Source organism: Perca flavescens, chromosome 1, assembly GCF_004354835.1.
Source record: "Perca flavescens isolate YP-PL-M2 chromosome 1, PFLA_1.0, whole genome shotgun sequence".
Lineage (NCBI taxonomy): Eukaryota > Metazoa > Chordata > Actinopteri > Perciformes > Percidae > Perca > Perca flavescens.
In genome coordinates, this window is record NC_041331.1 from 31,309,711 (window position 1) to 31,333,869 (window position 24,159).

The window sequence follows — 24,159 nt, forward strand, 5'->3', positions numbered from 1 at the left end:
AAATATATAGTAAACTGCAAATGCAACTATATGACTAATGAATATGAATATATGAATAGTTAAACATAGTGATGAACTGGATTATAGATGCATTTTTAGCACTCTCCCTTTAGTTTCAATAGACAAAATTATTTAGAGACCAACTGTTTCAGTGTGTTCGGTATTGCACACACACACACACACACACACACACACACACACACACACACACACACACACACACACACACACACACAGAGGCGTTGTTGCTTCTTTCCTGATTTAAGTGACACGGCCTCTTGTTAAATCTGCTGATAAGCAACAAGACCGCCGCTCTGTGCTGATGAGAGCAGCTGATAATAAAATACAAGATGTGCATTTGTAAAATAAAACAGGCGGCTGACAGTTACACTGATAAGGTAATAATGGCACCGATTCTTCAGCCTAACAATGCAGAACTGCCCTGAGGCACCAATCAAAAATTAATACTAATTATCATGTAAATACTGCATTAACTCTGAAGATTTATGAATTATAAATCTGCAACATGGTTCCCCTCTCAGAACGGCCTCGCTTGCATGAGGATGTGATTTTTTTTTCTCTCTCCACACAGAGGCATCATTGAGGACAAAATAAATAACTGCATGAAGACTTATCACTGTTGTGACATATAAAACAATTGATGTGACATATGCTGTTATTATGGATTTTAAAATAATACTTGACCTTTTTGTCTTTAAAAAGTTCATTACAAAATGATTTGAGGAGATATCTGTTTACACATTTGTAATATATTGAAACCTGTGTGCTTATATTAATAAAAAAATAAAATTGGCTGACCCTGGACATAAGTGTGGGCTCAACGCACTTAAAACTAACTCACTTTTGGTTCTGGTAAATCATTTAGAGCTTTAAACTGCCCATTAACTACATTTCAAGGGGTTTTGATGTTCAAATGTTGCTGAGAGTGAGAAACAAATGTCCAAATCAACTTATTAAAGTAATTAAATGCTATTATACTGTTGTATAATACAGTCATACACTCAGTGGTTTTAGAATTGTTAAAAGGTGCGACTGTGTGCAGGAATTAGCCTGATGTCTTAAGAACCAGGCACCAGCCTGTGACATCTGATGATCATTAGACGTCTATAAATACAATCTGTTCCAAAGCATGTCAGATCACTGTTTGAGGAATACTGCTATGAACTATAAGATTGCTATGTTTAGGAAGAGTTTGTCCTCATTCTTTAGGGATTATTACTGCCAATGTTCATGGATTTGTTTTCTGTGTGTTTACCAGTTTGTTCGGTAATTCAGTTGTAATGAAACATATGGCTATATAGTATATTGTTGTCATTTAACAGTTTTATAATTTTATTTATTGCAAATTTTGAATTCAATCTTCACACAAATCATGGTCTAAGAAGTTAACTTACTGTAAGAATTGCTATAAATCATTAAATATATAGGCCCTAATTGTCAAACAAAACCTGCTTGAAGTCTAAGTTGTGTTTTCAAGTTTTTCGGCCTTTTAATTAATCTAAACACAATGTGTATGTATGGATCCTTTGGTAGGAGACAAACAAAGCTGCAAACCATGTGATTAATGACTTACAGGAGCTACAATCTTTCCTGTCGGGCTGACCTGCATCTCATTGGGGACAAAGCCAGAAGCTACAGCAGCTCTAGAAGCTCTCACTGCATTTCAACACAGATGTGATGATATAATAAAACTGCCTCATCCCACCACACACACACACACACACACACACATCTTCTTGCATATATGCGGACAACCATGTGCAGGCAGGTGAGTGCACAGAAACAAACACATAAATTCATGCTGTAAGCATGCACACATTTCACACCCTCACACACTTGATGGAAGAAACACAGAGCAGAGGTTTGAGTTGTGATTTTTACAGTTGTGCTTTTTTAACACCAATAGGCCATGACAGACAACAAATGAACACATCAACTTGTGCACTGAACAAACTACTCAGCCTGTGTGTTCCAAACTTGGCCTCCAAAAGGTTTTCCAACTATGATCAAATGGACATGATAACAACAACAAAAAGTAGTTGGCTTGACATTAAAAATGAATATGAAATTCCTTATATGTAGCATTATACAAAATGGAACATGATTTTCATTTTTTTTTAAAGATAAGAAAAAGAAAGAAAAGCTTATCATTTTAGAAAATCGTACTGACAGTTTTGCCTTCTTGTGTGTCAAGACTGGTGAGCTCAGATGTGTCACTCCTGGTTTAGAGTTCTGCTGGAGCCATTGGGAAATCCCCACAGGAGAAGGTGGGGAATCTGTAAATAAATACATGAACAATATACTGTTCACCCTTAGTGTGTATCTTAATTACACAATGGCTAAACAATGATGGTTAATATAAGCATTTGTATAATTTAAGTAATTTTTCATGTATATTAGTAATTTTAAAATTCATCTTAATTAGATATACAATTACAAAATATCTTGATAAATGACAAAAGAATCCATGGCACATATTGTAAAGTTAGACCAAAAAAAACACGGGTTCAGCGAAACGTCTGTTTCTTTTCACCAAATAATTACTGGGAAAAAATAATACGTTGCAAAATAAAAAACAATTTTATTTGTTCAATAGCAAAGATGCTCCAACAGACATAAACAAATCGGCACAACTTCAACTGAATCAAGCCTGGGGAGAATTTGTCTGACAATAAAGGCAAAGTGCCATGCATCCCTAAAACATTCAAGAGACAACCAATCACTGTGAAAAGTTCAGTAATGCAGCCCAGGACAGCCCCCCCCTCCCTGAATTCCAAATAAGAACATTTAGGTCTTGCCAAAGTTTAAGTGGATGATTTCAGTCACACATATATATTTCATGAGGTTAATGGGCCCCATCAAGTTGTGATTAGAGATTCTTCTGGGAGGTTTTTATGCCAGAGTGACAGCTAGTATGTCTGGGCTTGATCAAGCAGTCATTAACAGGTCACAAACAATAATGCTACATGTGACATTTCCTCACTCTATGTTGAATACACATATATAAAACACTCTTGGCCTACAGCATCAGCAAAACAATGAATGAGTGCCCATAGTATTTTAGTCTACATTCAATATTTTATTCTTCTGCGCAGGCTATGCATTGTGGGAAATGCTATATACAATACAGCATGCATAAATAAGCCACGACATCACCATCAAAACTTTGCCAAAAGGTTAGAATGATTAAGTGCACCACACTTAATGCATGCTTCTAGAATTAATCAGGCTGTGTCTATGATATATCATTATGAGGAGTTGTCATATGATGGTTTCTAACTTATCCTTGAGGGAATTGTAGCAAAGACAGATCATTTAATACAAAGAACATTGAGCTAATAGTTGGATGGTATTCAAGTGGTATGAGTTCGGTTGGTGTGCCTTTCCTAAGTCCTCTTTACATTGTCATTGTTTATGCCACTTACTGCATTTATGACAACAAGAGGCTCACCAGCACACGGTCATGACAAAAAAGCGTCTTGGGATTTGACCTCAGTGAAGTCTGAAATAGTAGCCACAGCCAGCTTAGCAGACAAGGGAGGAGATCCTGTAAAGGGAACCACAACATGCTGAGGCTTACAGTACAAAGCTCTCACAGATCTTTAGTGACAGTGACTGAGACCATAAAAAGTAAAGTAATGGTTATAATGAGCTCTCTAAGGGCCGGGTGAAAAGGTTGCATGTCAAAGCATAAAAGAAGTAAAGCTCAGCCTGGTTTTAAAACTACGTATGTTATATTCAAGCCACTTTTAGAATAAGAAATAAAAGTGGCTTGAATAGGATACCACTCTCTTTGAGAAACAGCATATAGTACAATTTAAAGTGACTGATGCAAGTGAGTGAGTCATTCAAATTATGTGTTAGTCACATTGAATTAACCACATATTGCACCTTGTTCTAATACTAAACAGAGTACAGCTTAGAGATAAAGACTATAAGCTGTATTAAAATACCTAAGATTGAATTTAATGCATCCTAATTCAATTGAAATACCATTAGATGTATGAGCTGACAGTTCTATTGAACAATTACAGAATACAGGATGAAGTCACTCATTAAAAAAGAAAAACTACTTTAAGGTGCATTAGAACATTTATACATTATTAATAGATAAAGTTGCAAAATCAAATATGTAGAATATAAAACGTAGATTTTTTTATGCATAACTGAAAACTTCACTCCATATGAAATACAGTGAATTGTCGCGAGTGAGTCTAAATTTACTACATTTGATTTTGAGCAGCGTGCTGTATAAACTATACAATATAATTTGTATATTAATAATTATTATTCTCTTTTGACAAAAAAGCTGAGTAGAAAAGCACATAAAATACCTCGTAGAAGGCATTGGTACTATATTGTACCACTAGTACTTTATTGTCGAACCCTTTGTCTATACTGCTCTCCTTGTTAAAAGTCGTTTTTCAAAATGACCTCAGTGAAGTTATACCAATTCATGCATCCTAACTGAACTCACTAAATTCATGTCAGCTGTGGTCTAATTATAGCTCAGGTATACATTTTTTTTTTTTCAGCGCTCTTGAATGATCTCTTAATTAAAAAAAAACAGTGATTACAGATAGATTACTCTCCACATCAAACATCGCCTCTGTAAACTATGTATGATGTCTTAAGAAAAAAAAAGCATACAAGAGCTTTCAGGAGATATATGATGTAGTTTGCACGTCTTTGTAAATCACCAGTGTCCTTGAATACGCATGGACAAGTTTTGGCAGACAAAAAGTATTGCAGGCTTGCCGTTACACAGTTGGTACCAGTTATTAGTCATGACACCTCTCCCCCCGCCTTGCTGGCAGCAGTAATGGTATTCGGTGTGATAGGGGTCAGTTTGTTGTGCTCTGCAACAAAAAGGGTGTTCTGGAGGAGACTGACCTGTTGAGAACGCCATGCATAAGTATATAAAAACAACATAAAGCAAGAATAAGTATACCTTCTACAACAATACTATGACGTTAACTTCCATTGCTTGGGCAGTTTGGCAGTCAACAACCTGCATTGACGTCATCGGCCATGTTTCGTTCAGGGCAATTACAAATAGCTTATTCCAAAATCAAGTGTCAGTAAACCCAGCTGTGTCAAAGGCCAAAAGCATTTTCTACAGCAGATCTGATGGCAGGAATACAAAACTGCACATAGTGACGAGACATAGTCCTCAAACATTACTGTAGCCTACATGTGCAACAACATGAAGATACAGTAGACTAACAAGGTCACACAAGTCGTTTACTTGATGGGAGACTGTGACTCTATGATGGCTGTTGATAAAATTGAGAAATTATTATAAAAATGATAAGATGAATTAAATAATTAGAGTTTTTCTACAACACGTATCCCTGACACCAGTGGATGACTAATGTGTGACTAGTGAGCTGCAGTAAAGCCCACCCTATTTGAACTTACAATAAGACAGCCACGTTGATAGTTAACATTACCTTATTCTTGCAGCAAAACAACCACGTCAACAGACACAACTACTCACCAGTTTCCCTAAACTGCTCCTCTTACATACGGATGTTTGCATGTTTGTCAGGTCGGCTCGTGAGCAAACTAAATTCAGGATTCCTGACAGTAGCCAGGAGCAGTCCCGAACCAATCAAGCCACATTTTTAAGCGGGAGGAGCATATTTGTTTTGTGGCTTTCAAAATAAGAGTCATAATTTAAGGCAGGAATAGTTGTTGAAGTTTACCTGTCTATTGCAATATTGGTCTAGCCTGCAAGAGAGGGAATGAGAGAGGGAAGAGATATAGAAAAAAATGACTTTTGGAACTTCTGATTTTAGTCCACATTTTCTACTCATCTAGACAAGAATATGGACCATTTTGTCCTTGTTTGAGATCCCAGCCAACATCAAAACTGGCAACTGTAGGAGAACTGCTCTGCAGGATGAACCAGGAGGGAAAAGGTGTTTGAACAGAGGCACAGCAAACATTGGCATAGTGCAACTGTCTGTATTGTTTGTTCATTTAATCATTCAAACAGGCCGAACCTGTCAATGGACATGCATGTTGCTGGTTTTTAAACGACAGCCTACAATCTTTCTGAATCAAATTAGACTATTAAACCCCAATTTGATGTTGGTGCATGCATTATTCTATGATGTGGAAAACAGATTTAAATTAAGACTTAGCCATGATCTGATAAATGTAGTTCTGCTTTTTCTCCAATAGATGGCCTTGTTCTCGAGTAGATGAGCAACCGGGACGGAGCAGAGGAGACTTGTCAACTGTCCTCGCCTCCTGTTGAATGTATGTCCCCCCAAAAAAAATGAATCTAAAATGTATCGTTGACGTTGACTTTTTTAATAAAAAATCTTTTCAAGGCAATAATAAGTAAACTCCACTATTTCTGCCTCTAAGTCAAAGATCGGCAATGCGACTCTAAATAGCATTCCCCATCATGACATGGGACATTTTTGTGATGTTTTACCAACATACAGCCTTATGATTATTTATTATTGATTTAAGAACAGCTTAAATCAAAATTAAACTTTAATGGAAGCGTCCCGCATCAGTGGAGCAAGACAAAACGTCTTTTCTCACCTGTGTGAATCTGTGAAGGGCAGTTTAACAGACATGTAGGCTGATAATTTGTATCATGGACCAAATAATACCCTGATAATATATTTATTCTCAATAGTATTGCTTCATTGTGTGCCCAAGGATCGAAACATTTAGGCAATTTTAACTAAACAAATGTAGATTTTTATTTTTATTTTGGTGATTAATGTTCTTAGATGCAGAAGCTTTGCACCGTTTTTATATACAGATGACAATGATGAATATCATTATCACCATCATGAAATTGATGTGCATCTTAAGAACTTGATCGAACTGGTCCCATGGTGTTGCTGTTAAATATTTGCCTTTCCTCGCTTTGAATCTTTGTTCGAAGAAACACAATATGAACATCTGCATTCTTAAGCTTTTGTCATACACAAACAGGTTGAGAGAGAGATGCAGTAGGGCGATTGGACAGTCCGGTGTTGACGTCATGACGTGAGAGCACAAGCGTGTGGGACCCTGCCGCCTCCTCGCCCCCTTTCACCCCCCTCCCAGTCCGGAGAGACACACGTTATCAGGGAGGCAGCCGAAGGGCCAGTCATCTCCTCACATCGTTTCTGCATCTACCACAATCCCCTTTATCCGTCCTGTATGGTGGATATTATTTTCAGCTCTTCTTTCTTGGATGATATGGGGGATCATTCCAAAAGTAAGTAGGCTAAACTGCTCGGTGGGGTTTTAAGTGGCAGATTTTATTTTCTTCGCGGTGGCATTATTGGCTACATGATATATTCAGCAGCGCACCGATTACTAAAGTTATTGTCTTAATGACGCAATATTGTGTAGTAGCCTGTAATTTCTTGTAATTTTTTGAGGCGCCTTAGTATAGAAGTTAAACAAGTCAGTGTTTTGCTTGACGAACACTGGCAAAAGTCTTCATCTGTTACATAACATCAAGCTGCATCAAGACATGTCCAGTCTGCAAAATAGAGGAGTTCACTACAAGACTGAGACATACAGGCTGGATTTTAAAATTGAAAAAAGAGAGAAAGGAATACATGCTGCAGTTGTTCGTGATAGTGTGTTTATTTGGCTGCGTTTTCAGTCTGTGGTTACAATGCTGTGCGCTCTTTGCAGAGAAGCCAGGATTCGCGATGTGTGTAGGATGTGGAAGTCAGATCCATGACCAGTACATACTGAGAGTCTCTCCCGACCTGGAGTGGCATGCAGCCTGCCTGAAGTGTGCAGAGTGCAGCCAGTACCTGGATGAGACCTGCACTTGTTTCGTCCGGGACGGCAAAACCTATTGCAAAAGAGATTATGTAAGGTAGGAGTTTGGAAATATTCCAGTACTATAGGCTGACATGGGTTTATCACATCAAAATATAAAGTTAAACATATTTAAATGCAATACTTATTTATAGTGTGTAGAGGCCAAACCAAAATTAAAAAAATGACCAATTTTGGACATAAAAAGAAAAGGTCACAAAGAGAAGACCTTTGGAAATGTGCAGTTTACAATATTCCAAAGAAACCAAGAAAATACACGCCACACCATTTTGTTATACATTACATTAAAAATAAATTTAGCATAATAGAGCATTTAGAAAACAACTCACAACTCTGAGTTGTCATCCAAAAGTTTTCTTCGTTGTTATTTACAATCCATAGGTTTTTAATTCTTCGACAATTTTCTCCAATTTTCCAGGCTGTTTGGAATAAAATGCGCAAAATGCAACCTGGGATTCAGCAGCAGCGATTTGGTGATGAGGGCCCGGGATAACGTTTACCACATCGAGTGTTTTCGGTGCTCGGTGTGCAGCAGGCAGCTGCTGCCGGGAGACGAGTTCTCCCTGCGGGAAGAGGAGCTGCTGTGCCGGGCGGACCACAGCCTGCTGCTGGAGAGGAGCTCCGCAGGAAGCCCCATCAGCCCCGGACACATCCACTCCAACAGACCGCTGCACCTGGCAGGTCGGATTATTATTATTATTATTATTATTATTATTATTATTATTATTATTATTATTATTATTATTATTATATGTATTTATTTATTTCTTATACTTAAGCCGGTGTAATTGCTATAGCATCATACAACCGGAAATGTAATCCTGCAGTTGAAAGAAATGTATAAAATAAATCCTCATATAGCCTATTAAACACAAAAAGAAAACGCTTGAGTTTAGAAAAACTAAAAATCAAAAGAAAAATATCAATGTAAGATTGTCAAAGATTAGTATTGTTTGTTGTTCTTTAACATCCAGATAATTTGTTTGGTGGTTGTTGGGCTTGATGTGTGTGTGTGTGTGTGTGTGTGTGTGTGTGTGCGTGCGCGCGCGTGTAAAGTGTGTGCTGCGACCTTTCTTTAGGCTATTTCATAATTGATCTTATTAGCGTTAACCTGCTCTGTTGCCATTATCTGAATAATCTGGTATTTGTCTGTGGCTGTATGTGTTTCTATACGTGTAGTGTGTATGCGTGTGTGTGTGTGTGTGTGTGTGTGTGTGAGCTGTCATCCTGAGGGCGTCTGCCAACAGAAAGAGAACAAAGCAAATGTGTGAATAATGATCAAAAACGTCCTGCTTTAAAGCGCTCAGTTCAAAATACCTTACACAGCTCAGTGCAGTGACACACCAGCAGGATTTGTATAGGGATATAGATTTGTAGAAAAATAAGATTAGCCTCCTATTTTAAGGCGATGCGGTTAAAAATGATTAACTATAGGAGAACAGACAACAATGCAAGAAGTGAGTGGTTAAATTGAAAAACGCAACCTTAAAAAAAACAAGTTTTGCATATCGAAATTCACTCAAACGTCTCTCACATCTTTTATTATGGACCAGAATTTCGTTCTTATGTCCATGGAAGATGTAAATCAAATCTAAGCAGATGTTGTTATTTTTTTGTCATCCACGAACTTCCCAAACATATATTTTTTCCCTCTTTAAAGACTCTAGCTTGATTTTCTTGAATTTTGGGTTATAAACTAAATTGCAGACATTTCTATATCATAAAAATTCATGTCAGGCTGATACATATTTATTGCTTACGGCCATACAATCCAAGGGAGGTAAAGGGCAAAAGAGTTCAGATTGAGATTAATGGGCTGCTAAGTAAATGCGTCGATATATGAAAGGCTTTCTGAGGCCTTTGTGCAGTTTCTGACGGACAGTTTCCCTTCTTCCGTCCTCAGCAGACCCGGTCACCGTGCGGCAGCCCCCGCATCGGAACCACGTCCACAAGCAGTCGGAGAAGACGACGCGGGTCAGGACGGTGCTGAACGAGAAGCAGCTCCACACGTTGCGGACCTGCTACAACGCCAACCCGAGGCCGGACGCGCTGATGAAGGAGCAGCTGGTGGAGATGACCGGCCTGAGCCCCAGGGTGATCCGGGTCTGGTTCCAGAACAAGCGCTGCAAAGACAAGAAGAAGTCCATCCTGATGAAGCAGCTCCAGCAGCAGCACCACAGTGATAAGACTGTAAGCATCTTCGTAAGTTTGACCACTTGATTACTACTTTTATTATTTTATTTGTTCATGGACATTTACGTGATTGCTTGTTATTTAAAACAATGACCAGTATGTGAAGTCAATTCACCCAGTTTTATTTATTTTTGAGGCTGGCAAAAATCTTTATTAAATGCAGAGTGTAGTGTAAAAAACTGCCACATGCAAGCCAGATGAACATAATAAACTTATAGCTTAATTATGTTTTTTTCTTTTAAATGAAAATATGTTGTTTTTATTATTTGATATGGTTGTAATTATCAGATGCAGGTATGTGTAATGTTCTGGAATAAAACTCCTATAACATCATAACGTCCCATGTTATAAATCATAAACATTACAGTATGCTACTCCTCTTTTTCTTTTTTTCTTTTTTAACCCTTTTCTGAACTTTACTTTTTATACTTCACTTAGCCTACACTAAGACACACCGCTCCAGTTGGCTCCAGTGCTATCCTGTATTCAAACTTTAGGTCAATGAATAATGAATCAACTGTTTTGGCTTAAGTTGCTTGACCTCAATGATAAAAACATCCTCTGCAAACAGGCTTGGTCTACATCTCAGAAACATCTCTCTTTACCGTTCAATCTTTGCTCCACACCAACAGAGGACATTTTTTTTGGGGAAAAGTGCTGTCTTAATTATTCCAAATTCAGCATTTATTATAAATGTCACATGAAAACGTAAACGTACTTTTCACTAAGGAAACGTGTTTTGAAAACATATATGTGGATGTCACGAGGATGCTGTTTTTTTTCTTCAGTTCTTTTAAAAATGACAGATGCTTTCTTGCAGGACACAGACAAATGCTTATGCTGTGTTTTCTTTTAAATACTTTGTCAGAATCTGCAGGGCCTCACAGGGACGCCTCTTGTAGCCGGGAGTCCTATCCGACATGAGAGTGCTGTGCAGGGAAACCCAGTGGAGGTTCAGACCTACCAGCCTCCATGGAAAGCCCTGAGTGAGTTCGCCCTGCAGAGCGACCTGGACCAGCCAGCCTTCCAACAACTGGTGTGTGTGTGTGTGTTCACGACAGGCTGAGTTAGATGTGCACACACAGACATGCATGCACTGCAGATCAGAACCTGGCATGCTGGCATAGTCCAACTGCATGCATAGATCTATCTATCTATCTATCTATCTATCTATCTATCTATCTATCTATCTATCTATCTATCTATCTATCTATCAATCATGCATTTTGCATACAAAGACGTTTGCAAAGACATATTTTCACACACACATGCACACAAACAATAAGAATGTTGCTGCACGTGTGAATATAGACATGCATCACATGCGCGCGCGCAAACACACCCACACGCACACACACACACACACACACACACACACACACACACACACACACACACACACACACACACACACCAAGCTGAACTATAATGCTTTTTCAACCAAGATTTCAAAATAAAAGCCTGAATATTTCGCATATTCTGACACTTGTTTCTGTCTGTTCAGGTGTCTTTCTCTGAATCGGGCTCTCTCGGAAACTCCTCCGGCAGCGACGTGACTTCTTTGTCCTCTCAGTTACCGGACACCCCCAACAGTATGGTACCCAGCCCGGTGGAGACGTGAAACGGGGCCCCTCAGACCTGTCGGCCCCCCCTCCTGCAAGGACAATTGCAGCATGATCCCGGTCCCCTGCATGTGACCAGCTCATCACATCGCCCAAACTACAGAGGAGAGTGTTTTTTTTTTTATTTCATGACACGGAGGAGATGGAACCAAGAAAGCACCGATTGACTCCGAGTTTTTTTGTGGAGCTTTCATTGACAAAAACTAAGCAGAACAATTGTTGCATGACTTGATACGGAGAAAGAAGATGTACAGAATACCTCCCGATGGATATACTACAGCAAACCTTCCCTCAAAAACCAATTGGAAACATTCCCATGTCGAAACAAATGGACATTCTGCGATTTCATTGTGATCATATTGTGTCTTGTTTCTTCAACATGAGGATTTTTTGATACATTTATTGCGTTGTCGAGTCCCGTTGACTCTTTGTCTTAAGGTCAGAGCATGATAAACTGCAAATTATTCGTGTTGTAAAATATTTTATCTTAAGGGCAGGTTGTTTGAGCTTCTCGAACAAAAAGTAAATTATTGTTATATTATTTATTGTTAGGAAAGCGATTCGTAAAGGGATTATTAACTGATAAAGAATTAAAAAAAAATAAGCTGAATACACAACGTGTCCTGATGACCAATCTTTGTACTTTGTCGCTTTTGGATTTGCAATCCAATATTTATAATAATTTAATTTGTTTGAAAATGCAGCTCTGGAGATAACAACAACTGTCCATCTTGCATTGCAAAAATAAGACGAGAAACGAACTGACTGCGCATTTTATTTGCCAGTGATCTTAATATGGCGAAAAAGTCAAATTCACTGTCCTGATCCAAAGCGGCAACAGATCATTCCTCCTCATGGCAGCGAGTCATTTCTGATTTGGGAAACATGCAACAAATACAAAGCTTCTATACAGCCTTGGCCGATTTGAGGAATATAAGCTTGAAAAAAAAAAAAAAGTAATTCCAGTTGCACTGAATATGTTGTTTGTCCTGTTCAACCTACGTATATCAAGTTGGCCTGCCTGGATTGAAGCCCGGAGGCTCTGTTGTCTTATCATCCCTCTCCATCTTATGTGTCCCCCTTCGGTTATGGAGCAGGATTCGGCCAGTGGTCATTTACTATCTCGGGGGCAAAAACCTGCTGTAAATTGTGCTCAGTCCAGTTACTCTGGTTGAGTCACGAGCTGGTCTAGACAGCGCGGAGGGATCGGCGACCTCTTATCTAGTCCTGGCATCACCTGCAAGCGATACACTGACTGAAGCCACAACAAACTAACTAAACACCCCCCCTCCATGGACACACACACACACACACACACACACACACACACACACACACACACACACACACACACACACACACACACACACACACACACACACACACACACACACACTCCCTCCCCAAAGCCCCTCTCGTATGTGAGGGGCGCAGAGAGCAGCTCGTAAAGGGTCACTTCTCCTCCTCGGTTTATATATTTTCCTTCAGTGAATTGCGTTATTGCGCACGGGTCAGCCGAGATGACAGCTCAGGCTAAATGAACCAACCTGCTTTACACTGTGCGCAGGACAAAAACAAAGCTGCCATGTGTGCTCTGAAAATCTGTGGCTAAACTTGTTTTTAGCCTACGTACGTTTTTTTTTTTTTTTTTTTTTTTTTAAGTGAGCACAGGGGTATATTTTATTATACTTCACGTTATTTATTTATTCAACCTGCTTTGAAATTATTCATCATGCCAGGAGTTACTTTTATTTGTCTTCGATGCAGTTTTGTTAGACAACAAGGGAAAACATGTCATTAATGGCAAGAAAATAAGTCTTTATAGCCTATTTAATTCTAAAAAAAAGAAATAATTGGAAACGAATGGAAATGCTGAAAACTTGACTCAATAATACATCAAATAATTGTTTTTATTTTTATATTAAATGTTTTTCGCTGTGAAAAAAAAATCGTTTTTTAGTACAGTGACAGTGTCTTAATCGGAAATTTGACTGAAAGAAGACAGATCATAGATTTGTAATTGAGCTATTTCAAATAAGATAAGTTAACAATGCGAGCAGATTAAGATAACAGAGATAAGTGGAGAATAACAATGGCGTTTACAGACAAGAATGCAAGCCTATTAACTGTCCTCCAGCAGAAAATCATTGTGGGGCCATGTATGTTTCCAAAACAGCTAATTTCCAGGATACTGCGCATCCCCTAAAGGCTCACTCGAGATAGGCCACATTTAAATGAAAGATCAAATTAAAATGAACTAACATGCCATTCTAATTGTATGGAGAAAAAAAAAGAAGATAATCCCAACTGGTTTTAACCAATCCGTTTTGTGCTACAAACATGTGAGTTTTTTTTTTTTTTTTTTTTTAAATAAAATACATGTTTTTAAAGCTTTTATTTAGAGATCAAATCTAGCAAGGAGTAACAACACCAAGATAACATATAAGGAAATAATAATAAAATTGGAAAAAAATTAACAGGAAACGCTATTAAAATGTCAAAAAATGATACTGAAAAATAATTTAAATGCACAATTACAGTCACCAAAACAGCACGCGACACATTAAACAAAAAAAATTGTAGCACAGCTGAAGTTTATTCTCCATTTTATGTTTTCGTTTTCAGCTCGTATTAGTCAGTGTTGCACATACAGACCAGAGATCATGTCCTCTGACACCCATAAAACTCCGCCTCAGTACCTGCAGGCCAGAAGATCTTCTATCTATAAATGGGCGTTTCCCCTCCGTGCGTTAAACAAGAACCAAAATAAACACCGGTGATCCCTGAACACATTTACACAGCTCCGGTATCTACACCACTCACTGGATCACTCTTTCAATGGGCCTAATAGACTTGGTTTTAACGGATCACGCTGATCCTTAGTGCGCCATTGACTTGCACGAAGATACCCTGTTTTGATTTTCTAATTTATTTCTCACGTTTTTGACCGAAACACTGCGACAATGTAGCTCCCCCCACACACACACACAAACACACACACATCATTTAGGATAAACTCCGGACTGTGCAACTTAGACGCTGTCAGAGGGAATGACACCGTATCATTAATGATTAAGAGGAAGAGTCCATTTAAAGGTGTGATGTAATTCTCTAATTGGTGGAGGGGTGGACGTAATTAGATCATCACAGCGTGCTCAGCGCCGCCCACGACCACGAGTCACTACACGGTCACCGACTGACAGACACATGGATCATTCAGATGTTCTTTAATCCGTGTAGACGAGTTTGTTTTGTTAGTGTGTGTGTGTGTGTGTGTGTGTGTGTGTGTGTGTGTGTGTGTGTGTGTGTGTGTGTGTAGGGAAAACATACAAATAAAACTCTAAGAATAGACATTGGTACATTTCAGCATGCTGCTTTTCACACTTTCTTTTCTTTCCAAAAACACGTTTCCCATAATTTGATTGCATATATAACAGGGAATTGCATAGCCATATATCCATGCATTTTCAAGGCTTTTCACCAACCAGCCATAATTGTATTTAGAGCTTCATTTAGCAGCAAAACAATTTCATATTATTTCATTAAAATGTTATATTTTGACCATTTTAGACATTACTTTTCATGCCTGAACCAGGCTTTCAACTCAAGCCTTCATTCCTGAACCTAACTCTAATGCATTTGGGAAAAAGGCAATAGGTCATTAGCAATGGAACTGTGGGCATATATTACTCTCGGTTGCCAGTTTATTAGGTACACCTAGCTAAAAGTAATATAACAGTCCCGCAATTAATCATCCTATTCATAAAGGTTATCATGTTCAGGTTTTGTTGAAACTGTTTTAGAGAGATGCTAATTCAACTTTTTGGCCACTGCACTGACAAGTGTAATATTTTGTCCACCCCATTTTTTATCAATGAGGTTAGACTAGATATTATAAAACACTTGTCAGTAACTCAGTAGACTGTGAAGGCAGTCTCCAGAGGTCTGACACCAAACTGACAGTTTAACATTTTTACCATGGTTCAAGTAATGAATTGTTGAATAGATAATTGAAAAGTCAATTACCACAATTCAATTTAGCAATCGAGCTGAAAGATAAAAAAAAAAAGGAGAAACAAAACCCTCTCCATCAGCTTGTTATGACAACTTGCCATTCACCGATTTGCATATGTAATCTTAAAATACAATAAATATCACTGGAGAGATTTTTTTACATCTTTGTTCTACATACTGTGAAACGGTAAGAGCTATTTTTTTAATCCAATTTTGAATAGATTATTATTATTATTATTATTATTATTATTATTGTTGTTGTTGTTGTTGTTGTTGCTCCTTGCCAGCGATTTATCTAAAAATGTCAAGTTAGCAGCACACAAAAATCAGATGGTTCTTCCATATGCCCATAGAACTGAATGCAAATAAACATTTTTATATTTGAACCTTTAGAAATTGGAAATTTTAGTGCCACCAACAGGAAGGTTAGTCCCATATTGTTGTGTGCAAAAGCAAAGGTGTTGTGCATTTGAATTCAAATTAATTTGAAATTATACAAAACAATAAACAAGAGCAATATGTTTTTATTGATTTATTGTCTCCCTGACAATTTGTCTGCAACACCTTCTAAACCCTCTTGTTGCATCCAAAGAAATTATCCTTAGACTATTAAATTAGCGTTACTGACAAACACTGAAATTAAGTGAGCATGTATTCCTGCGGAGGCTCTGTGAAAGTTTTGACACTCTTCTTCCAGTGGGGGTCACCAGCAGAGGAACTGCTGGGACGAACTTCAAGTCCAAAACCCCCCAGGGAAGCATTCTGACAGGCTGACTCAATGCAGGGACTCAACTGGGAGCTTTTTTTCTGCAAGAGTAAGAAAAAGGAGGAGGGGGTGGGGAGGGGGGTGGGGGGTGGGGAAGAGAGAGAGAGAAAGTGTCACACTTTGGAGACTGTGTGGAGACAAAGCAATAACTGGACTGAGGGTTTCAATAGGTATTGTTAAAATTAAATCACACAATATGACATGGATATGAAAAATAAAGCTGTCTGTGGGATTTAGCTGATGCTCCACCTATGTAAATGCATAAGAAATGAGTAAATACTGTATGTGACTCACTATAAAACAGGATGTACCCAAATAAGACAACACATATCTATATATGCATCTTCATCTCATATAATTCACACAATACAGCCAAACAGAGCTTTTTACTCCCGTGTCAACATCATTAAATTGTGTGCTCTGTGTTTGCAGTTTTCGCCACCTCTTGTCAGATGTTTTTAATGGGAAATTTAAGGACCAATTTATCTTAGATGGGTAATGGCCAATTTAACATCAGGTGACAAGAATTTAATCTTCTCTTCTCTTAGGTTATACTGATAATCAAAGGGCAGCGTCAACATCTATGTGCAGTACTGGGTCACTTGTGTTCTATCGATCCTGGGGAATGAATGCTGCTTTTATGGAAATCTGACACTATGAGTAAATATCCACATATTTTCCTTTAAACTTTTAAAAGCACTGGGGGCAACAGGGTGAGGAGGTATTTAAAAAAGCTGCATAAAAAAAACAAATATTGATTTTTCTTTATGTATTGTTTTGACATATTTTGACCATCATCTTTTATATTTTTAAAGCCACAGTTTTGTCTAGATGTAAATAAAAGAAGGAATGTTGCATAGCTGTGCCTAGGCCTGGTCCACATGAACACATTTTTGAAAATAGCGTTTTTTCCTCCTTTGTTCTCAAAAACAAACCCATCCACATGAGCACTGTTTAAAAAATCTCTCCCCAAATGAAAGAACAAAAACACAACTGAAGTGCTGTCAAGAGCATATAACTCTAAAGGCCCTGACACACCAACCCGATAATCGGCCGTCGGACAGTCTGGCAAGGTTCGGTGACTCGAGTCTGTTCAGTGTGTTCCGTGCTGTCGTCCGACAGAGGGGCCGTCGGTGTTCATTTTGGCCGACCTCGGAGGGAGGGCAGTCAGACTCAATGACCAATCTGATTGGTGGAGTGCTTCGATGTGTTCCGAGGCACTTTTTGGACCTGCTGACAGTCGGTCGTTGGGTTGGTGTGTCAGGGCCTTAACTCTTAATCCATGTTGGCCAAGCAAAGAAGAGGAAGAAGATGTTGGCCAATCAGAAACCTGAAAAAAAGCTATTACCGGAAAGACTACCTGGCTGCAATGGCACATCAAGGAATGGAGGAGAATCATACAGTATGTATGGACGGATAGCGAAGTGGAGTAATTCCTGTCACACTCAAATATAAAGTTAGCAAAACTCTGGAAAACATGTAAGAAGTCCTGTTAGCAAGATTAGAACCAGCACTATTTTGGCCACGTCCGTCATTGCACGAATTGTCGCCTCATTTGTGAAGCCTCACAAAAGGAGATAACTCTGACGTCACAAAAACCTGCATTAACACTGAAAACAGAGTTTCTGAACACTTTCATCCTGGAAATAGTTTTACAAAAGGTTCGTTTTCAGTGACCTAAAACGCAGTTTAAAAAAAATATCAGCGCATGTGTGTGGACTAGGCCTTATCCTACTGTACTTTAGGTGAACCTACAGGGAGGAAGTTGCAACAGAAGCAGCTTGCCTGCTGTATTACACCACAAAAGCTGAGTGCGTATCAAAGTATCTGCGTGTTCTCATTTGTGCACACAAGAGTTTCTGGGCATGTGTGTGTGTGCGTGTGTGTGTGTGTGTGTGTGTGTGTGTGGAGGGATGATGAGCAGACCTCAGGCTTACCTGGAACACACACAGAGAGCAACAATCAGCCTCCCTGGTCCTGCTGCTGAGACAGTGTCAGAGCTCCGTAAATCACAGCGCCCCACCCACGCATAAATCTACTGCAAAAACAACACAGCAACGGCCATTAGGAGGAGAGAGAAAGGTTGGAGCCGCCCCACTCAACAATGACTCGCTATAAAACACAATGAGGGTTCACCTGTACTTTGACAAGACCAAACTGTCATTAACCGAACGAGGAAGACAAACACGTGTCACTGGAAGAAAACAATGAGGCAGCGAGTGTGAGTCATTTAAGATGAGAAACGGCATCAAAAGGTTTCAGGGAGACACTCTGGCGTTCGTCAGGTTCATATCAGTGTCAGTTCAGGAGTTCAAGAATGTTGTCAGGAAGTCTTTGTGTTTTAGATTTAGTGCTAAAGTTCAATTCACCTCCTGACTCACGAGTTAGGATGGAACAGGGACTAACTTTAATTATAGCATACAGAGCAGAAACTGAAATGTGAATGCCATTGATTTACTGTTCCTGTCAGATGAAAACCCTGTGAGTCAAAAGAGTCAAATTTTCACACGATCAGGGAAAATGACTTCCAGTTTATATTGATAAGCTTTCATTCTTCATCATTCTCAGAAACATACAGTGCCATACATTGTTATATATTAACTTAAAAAGGAAGGGTATTGTCCATAAGTGCATTATACATCTGTTTTTGTCTGTTAGATGTAGAAATTTTAATGTACAGCATATTCCGTAAACATCCAGGTTAACTTTCAATTAAGGTTGAAAAAATAAAGCAAATCCTTTCCAACAAGACAATAATTACATTGTGTCCAGTACCACAGCAGCAGTCTGGAACCACACACATGCTGTGACCAGTTCAAGAAATGGTCCACAACACTAAGGACACACAAAGAGCGACACAAATGGTCCTGAGTCAGTGAGAGATAAAGAGACAGTCAAATGAAAAAGGGAAGGGAGGGCTCTGCCAGACAACTGCAGCGATAACCCCGTCCCAAGGCGTTTCTGCCACTTTAAGAAATGAAGCAATATCATTAATGGAGGCCTCCGAGGGCTGACATCTTGCTCCAATTCACCAGTCCCCGTCCATCACACCATTACGATGGGCCCAGCAGAATTAAAATCCAATCACTCCTCTGGCTAGTTTGATTAAGGAGGGCAACTGCACAAAGAAGGGGCTCTGACCCATTGTTGCCTCTGCCAGGGAGTCCCCAGAGACTGGAGCAGGTTTCTGGTCCCAGGCAGCACCCAGACAAGCCCTGGTCACTGTTGAAGTGTCACAATAATCTAGTGTGACGCCTCAGTGTTGAATGTTTTGAAGTAATTTTTATGGTTTTCTGCAGTGTTTGTCAGAAGGCATGGGGTTTATACACAGCAATGGTCAGGAACAAACTTGCAGAATATGACTCATGGTGAGTGACGCACGTTACCAAATGAAATGAGAGGTTGTCTGCACTCACACAAAATATTTTTTTTACACATTTTGCAGATGTCCATGTGAACTAAAAGTAGGTTATATATATACAGAACCAAAAAAAAGGAACACTAATGATTCTTGACCTTAAAAAATACATATGTTATCATTTTAGTGCCACTACAACCTCGGCTATTTCAGGAAGATGTACTAGCACTTTTCAACCTCCTTGAACCAAATATTTTGATTTGGTTTTTCGACTTGCTTATCTATTTGAGGCTACTGCTGCCCCACCGAGGGGGTCACTTCGGTCAGATTGTGTCTGGAAAAAAAAGGCAGCATCCCAGGTACAGACCCCGGAGAGCAGAGCCTAAACCAAATTAAAACCAGAAGACCAGGGTGAGCCTCCTCGGCCACTGTGACATAAATTACAGGGATTTACAAGATTTTTAAAACACTTTTAACAATACTCCCCTTTTAATGTGCTCTCTGTTTAATAATGCACTTTAGGTTTTAAGAGCATGATAAACAAACCAATAATTCACTTTTTTTTATCATCTGAGGGTGAAGCCCTTCAGGACCGCGTTCTACAGCAGCGTTCAAAGGGGCCTCGAATGGATCAAATGAAGGGCTGTCGCAAGATATTTTGGACAACATTTGAGATCTTACTGGTGATCTCTTTGCTCTCTAGAGGATAAAAGTACACTGAGGTTCATCTTCCCAAGCACTTGGCAACATTTAAAAGGGACACTGATACTGAAAAAGAATAAACACAAGATTTTGTAACAGAAGTTATTGGCCCATGTTAAGGGATGATGCCGAAAGATTCTTGGGTCATGTGGATGACACAGTGGTTATCCAACAGGATAGGAAAGGATGCAATTTTATAAAGGAAGAACATTTTTAATGTTAACATGTGAGATATGATATACTGTATACATGTAATGGCAGCAAAGAAATAGAAAAACAACACTGCTTAAAGTGAAAGATGGAGTAGTTTTCTTGGCTTACGATATGCCACATGCCTCCATTGCTCTTTGAGCAGCCGTTTGCGTGTGTCGGTAAAGTCTGTCAGGGTGAGATCTGGGAAAGCTCACAGTAGCATTTGGCCAATTTTCAGTGTGTGAAGCTTCACAGGAAAAGTCAATGATTCTCCTGGCTGCCAAAATATATAAAGAAGACTCACCAATAGAAGGGTTTAATAAATCTTGAAACAATGAAATTCAAAGATTATTACTCTTTCAGTTGGTAATAAATGTTACAGTGTGGGAAAAAAGACAAACATGTCACAAATGTCTTCCTATAGCTGCTGAGGCACTATTGTCACAAATGTAAGAGTTCTGAGGAAGCAGTGTGGAAGACAACTGACGTCTGTGTTAGAGCGAGGACCTGGAACTGAACACATACACACACACACACACACACACATACTTGCTCCGACCCACTACCAGCCACCACAAATCACTAGACCATCTCATATAATCCTCCACCAGCCAGTGCCACAGCATTAAACATCCAAACAAATTGTCCTTCGTCAAGTGCTCGCTGCAGAAAAAGACATAAAGCAAAAGCAGATAGCTGGGCAGGGCCATGGGGTTGGAGCTGGAGCGGTGGCAGGCTCTGTGTTGCTCCAAGAAACAGGACGATAATGTCTTGGCTGCTCTCAGCCTGTCAGCCTGCATTAAACTGCTTCTTGCAACTTTTTGTGAAAGAGATTTCAGGGATAGCAGAGGCACTGAAGAGCCACTCAATAAGACAAATGGCCATCTTTGGTTTCTCTTGTACGTTTTCCTCTCTCATCTTATTTCTACATATGTTTATTGGAGTTGGATCAAGTAAACCCATGCAGTTGTTTAGAGAGAATTTTTACAAACAACTCCATTTTGAAGTAGATAAATGATAAAGCAACCATGCAGCAAGTAAGTGAAGCTCCCAGGATGGATACTTTTAGTTTTTTAGCCATGCTAGCAGTGTAGCTGTAGGGATGGCAATGTCGGTCAGTCCATCACTTTGCCCCTGAAATATCTAAACTAAACTACTGGATAGATTGTTGTGAAATTTGGTACAGATATCCATGGTAGAAGAAGAAGATACATTCCAATGACGTTGGTGTTCTTTGGACTTTTAATCTAGCGCCACCATGAGGCTGACACTTGTAGTTTTGAGTGAAATGTCTCGACAACAATTGGTTGGATGTCCTTCACGTTTGTTTGTTTGTTTGTGTCCACCTCAGGATGAATTGTAATAACTTTTGTGATCCCTTAACTTTTCATCCAGCACCATCACCAGATCAAAATTAATTAACTCTCCAATTCTTTGTTTTATGAGTAAAATACTTGCAAAACTAATTCAAAATCCCATCACCCTCAGTTGTACATTGTGTTTAGTGCTAATTAGCAAATGCTAACATGCAAACACACTAAACTAAGATGGCTACCACAATACAATTTTCTATACTATGTCAAATATGATGATGATTAGTACTGAAAATTGAATAAAAATAAATATCTAACAAATTACAACATTATTTATTATGTTTTCACTAAAATGACCACCATCATCAGATGTGTTAGTGTGAAGATATAATCATCATTTTCCATCATTTTGTTAGCCTTCCATTACATAACATTTAAATGTTTTCTGAGGAAGCAAAGTGCTGAGTCTCAACTACAAGAGCACAAACAGAAAGATACATCTCCAAAACGTCAAGGGGCTAAGCAAAACCACCCTCTTTCTCAGCTTTACAACAATTTTATTTTAAAAGGAAGGAGAATTTTCTCCACCCTTAAGAACTGTTAATCCTTTACCGAATTTCACTGGACAGCGATGAAATGTAGCGCATGCAAAGAATAAATCAATAAAATGACATATCAAAGGAAGGAAGTGACACATGATTGAATGGCTTCAGTTCCTTGAACATCTTTTACACTGAGATAAGATGTGTTAAGCAACAGACACCTTGACAAATATCAGCTTTGCATGATATCCCCCAATACACACACACACACACACACACACACACACACACACACACACACACAGATCTCCATCTTTCTCTCCAAGTTGGAAGTTGGCATGGTCAGGTTTCTGATAAGAGCGAAGGCAGCTGTATCTGGGAGATCTGAGAGATGCCGAAGCCTCTTGTGAAAAGGAAGCTAGACTTAAGCTGCTGTAAGGACTTATCTTTACAGTTTCCTATACCACCTACTGACAGATCCTGAGACGGTGTAAATTCCTCTGCCCCCTGAAATGATTCTGGGCAGACAATGTGACGACACTTTGTGTACTGATGTGTGCCATAACACAGAGAACAGAAGAGATTTTACAAGGTATGTGGGAGACAAAGACAAACACAAGCTTCACGTGTTGCAAACTGTGTTTGAAAACGGACAATCCTTGAAGTAAACCAATGAAGCATGCTGTATGAGCTGGTTTTATGATTCAGAACAAATTCCTACAGGAGAGATCAATATGTCATTTATTTGATGCATAGGTCAAAAACATTGCTTTGCTTTGATTTTATATAGCAAGAAAAAGGGACACAGTTTACTTTAAAACATCCCAATTAAAAAGTGATGCAGTTTGTGTCCAAATCAGACAATATTCCCAGAGGATTATCCAATATGTGAGGAACACCAGGGGTGGAAACACGGCCCAATGTTATTGTAGAAATGACGGTGTATAAGTCACTCCCGAGATGGCTTTTGTACTATTGGGAAGAGTTATTTATATCCAAAGAGCTGAGGGCATTTATCATCCGAGGTAGTGGTTCCCCTTCAAAGTTCTCCTTTTTATGACGTGCATTATTTCTTGTGCACACACATAAACAAAGCCAGGGCTGCCGGCACTGAATCAGCAGACTGTGTCACCGTGTGGCCCCTGGGTCAGGCCAGCTTTCTTGTGCCGCCAGTGCTTACATTAGCATGTGAAAGGCTAAAGCTGTTCCAAATATTCCCTCTAAACATTTATCTTGACCGAACCTCGCATGGAAAAATTCCAGGGAGAGACATAATGCTAGTGTGCAACGAGAGGATTTGAACCGCAAATAACATTTTTACTTGATAAACCAATTAACAAGATGATGAAGTAAATGTTTAACTAATAGAAATAAGGATTCCCCCCCGCAAAGTTTTCCCCAAGAACTTGAATCCTTATGATGAGTGACTTCTGAGTTTGATTCAAGAAAAAAAAACATTATTCTAAATGTAAACATTTAAGTATAGCATTGCACAGTAGTTTGTATGTTTGCATCTTATTTCCAAATTTGTAATTTTCAAATGGATTACTACTGCGTTCCAAACGTTTTTTTGCCAAGACAGCCGTCATCTGCAAAGTCGAGCCTGACCATATTGTGGCAGGCA

The 24,159-nt window shown here is 39.0% G+C and overlaps 1 protein-coding gene across 2 annotated transcripts; it reads left to right on the forward strand.

Annotated features, from left to right (window-relative positions):
• The first annotated feature begins 7,154 nt into the window (after positions 1-7,154).
• Positions 7,155-11,846, forward strand: isl2b (ISL LIM homeobox 2b). Of its 2 annotated transcripts, none has more exons than XM_028584233.1 (6): positions 7,155-7,252; positions 7,681-7,870; positions 8,252-8,514; positions 9,737-10,023; positions 10,895-11,062; positions 11,531-11,846. In XM_028584233.1, the coding sequence occupies exons 1-6, from the start codon at positions 7,195-7,197 to the stop codon at positions 11,645-11,647; spliced, it is 1,083 nt and encodes a 360-aa protein (XP_028440034.1). In that variant the 5' UTR covers positions 7,155-7,194; the 3' UTR covers positions 11,648-11,846. The 2 variants fall into 2 exon arrangements, with proteins under 2 accessions (XP_028440034.1, XP_028440043.1); XM_028584242.1 differs by having other exon boundaries at positions 9,740-10,023.
• The last annotated feature ends 12,313 nt before the right edge of the window (positions 11,847-24,159 follow it).

What these genes read in the sequence shown, in the direction of transcription:
- isl2b (XM_028584233.1), top strand. Translation starts at nt 7,195, where the DNA reads ATGGTGGATATTATTTTCAGCTCTTCTTTCTTGGATGATATGGGGGAT. An exon ending in TATGGGGGATCATTCCAAAA is followed by an intron (nt 7,253 to 7,680) that starts GTAAGTAGGCTA and finishes CGCTCTTTGCAG; the next exon opens with AGAAGCCAGGATTCGCGATG. An exon ending in TGCAAAAGAGATTATGTAAG is followed by an intron (nt 7,871 to 8,251) that starts GTAGGAGTTTGG and finishes CCAATTTTCCAG; the next exon opens with GCTGTTTGGAATAAAATGCG.